Raw genomic sequence first — 2,022 nt, forward strand, 5'->3', positions numbered from 1 at the left:
CAGTGTTTCATACATGTTCATGACTGCAACAATGTTCTGGGTTTTGGGCTGTTCTTTGTTTTCTTCATCTCTGAAATGAAATTGACTAGGCCTTGCTATTTCTTAATACCAAAACCACAATTTATACGTGAGTTTAGACCTATCCAATGACACTACAGAAGAGTTCAGTTATGTGGATTAAAAGTTTCATGAGCACAAATCGTAAAATTTCCCTGCTACTGTCCTCAGTGCTGCACACATGGCAAATGCTCAATAAATATATTTGTTGAGAAAGACTGAATTAATGCTGGACATTTACTAAATTAAAAAAAAAAAGTGGATGTCTTGTTTAGAGGGTCTCACCAGCCTTCATAGGCCATACTGCTCAATCTGAAACTTGAGCACTACTTTCAACTATCAACATGGCACCCACCTGTGGCTCCCTCGATGTCCTGTCCAGGTGGGCAGGACCAGGGCACAGGAAGGTAAGCTCTGATTCTCTTGCACCACATCCCCAGATAGAACATACTTACTGCCCCTATGCCCAAGTTGTTAACTCCTGTGTGCCAGCAGGAGAAAACACCAGGCCTCCTTCTCCTGTGAGACCCTCATGAGTTCATGGATCAACAAGTCCCACTATGCTAGAAGGCAAAGGACAACAGCACAAGTCATTTCCGAGCTGCCACCACATCAGTCATGGGCCAGCCTTGAGAGCACAGAATCTACCAGAGAGACAAGCATCCACCAAGGACAGGGCCAAAGGTGAAAGGAAACATGAAAAAGTTAAAAGGCGGTAAACATATTTTTTTCCACCAGCCAGCATATTGTGAGGGCTTCCCAGACCTCTGTGTCCCTTTTCCTTTTCTATGTCAAGTGCAATGACACATGTTTGAGCAAAGTCGAACCTCCTGGGCACAGGTAGGCATAGCCCAATTCTTAGCTCCTAGGAGGCTTCCTGACTAAGGCACCACTCCACTTGGACTGTACTATCTGGCTCCAAAATGGGGGGAGCTGCCTGGCAAGGGCTGATTTCCATTTCAAACTGCATTCTGGTACTTTGTACTCCAGCACCATTGGCCGATCAATATTTAATGCTTGGAGATTCTGACTCTGCGGGAGTCATGTCAGGGGACCCTGGGAGCCAATCTGCTTGAGCTTCTGCGTGATAATTATTCATGGGCTCCTGCCTCTCGCTCTTTCTCTAGCACGGTCCCACTCTGCAGACTCAGTGCCTTACTCAGTCTTCTCTCTCGCTCTCTCTCCGCTGCTGTAGCCGGACCCTTCTCCTTGCCTTCGCCTCCGCTCAGCCGCTCAGCCGGTGCACATCTCTACAATGGCTAAAACAGCAATGGGTAAGGATCGGGCCTCGCCCTCCCCAGGTGGAGCCCACCTCTCCCCTTCTCTATCAAAGCTTTGAAGACATTCGGAGCTATTTTATAAAGAAAAAGACAATCATGGTACACAGAAGCCAGGAAGGTCTAGGCGGCTCTGGGAGGAGATAAGAGGGCTAAAAGGGGGTCCTTGGAATCTAAAGCAAATTATTTCTTTTAAAAGATAGAAACAGGTAAGTTGCCTTCCGGTGAATAGGGATTTTATTCTGTTTCCAATTTTTAAATTAAAGCTCCACCGGAGGGGAGGGGGCTACCTTAACTGCTTTCAGTGGGGGGGAGGAACATTTTGGAAAGTGGTTTGTAACGTCCTATATTTCTTCTGTAGTTAAAGAAAACAGGGAAGGAAAAAGGATGAGATTGGAAGAAAGGGGAAAATGCAAAGTCAAAGCGGTCCCATCCAGGAGGCCTGAGAGATGGGTGGGGACGAGGGAGGGGAGCGGGCACATTTTATGGTATTGTCTGGTTGGAAAATCCGCTAGTCCTGGGGCGCGGTGCAGGGAGGTGCTGGGAGGTAAGGCAGCGGGGGAGGGATCGGGTAGGACCTTCGCTCCTTTGTTTTAGGAAGAAGGAGGGGACGGAGGAGGGCGTGGAGGGCTCGGGTGGGCAGCTGCATGGGGCGGGGAAGCGCAGTGGGGAGGGGTAGGGGGACGGG

At 48.8% G+C, this 2,022-nt stretch overlaps 1 protein-coding gene across 1 annotated transcript in view; it reads left to right on the forward strand.

Annotated features, from left to right (window-relative positions):
- The first annotated feature begins 1,073 nt into the window (after positions 1-1,073).
- Positions 1,074-2,022, forward strand: part of Stmn2 (stathmin 2) — a 52,090-nt gene continuing 51,141 nt past the window's right edge. The window contains exon 1 of the mRNA XM_008826059.2: positions 1,074-1,331. Within this exon, the coding sequence (XP_008824281.1) occupies positions 1,313-1,331 (19 nt within the window). The 5' untranslated portion in view covers positions 1,074-1,312. The remainder of the gene's footprint in view (positions 1,332-2,022) is intronic.

Source organism: Nannospalax galili, unplaced genomic scaffold (genome assembly GCF_000622305.1).
Source record: "Nannospalax galili isolate Female #2095 unplaced genomic scaffold, S.galili_v1.0 scaffold829, whole genome shotgun sequence".
In the NCBI taxonomy this organism is placed as follows: Eukaryota; Metazoa; Chordata; class Mammalia; order Rodentia; family Spalacidae; genus Nannospalax; species Nannospalax galili.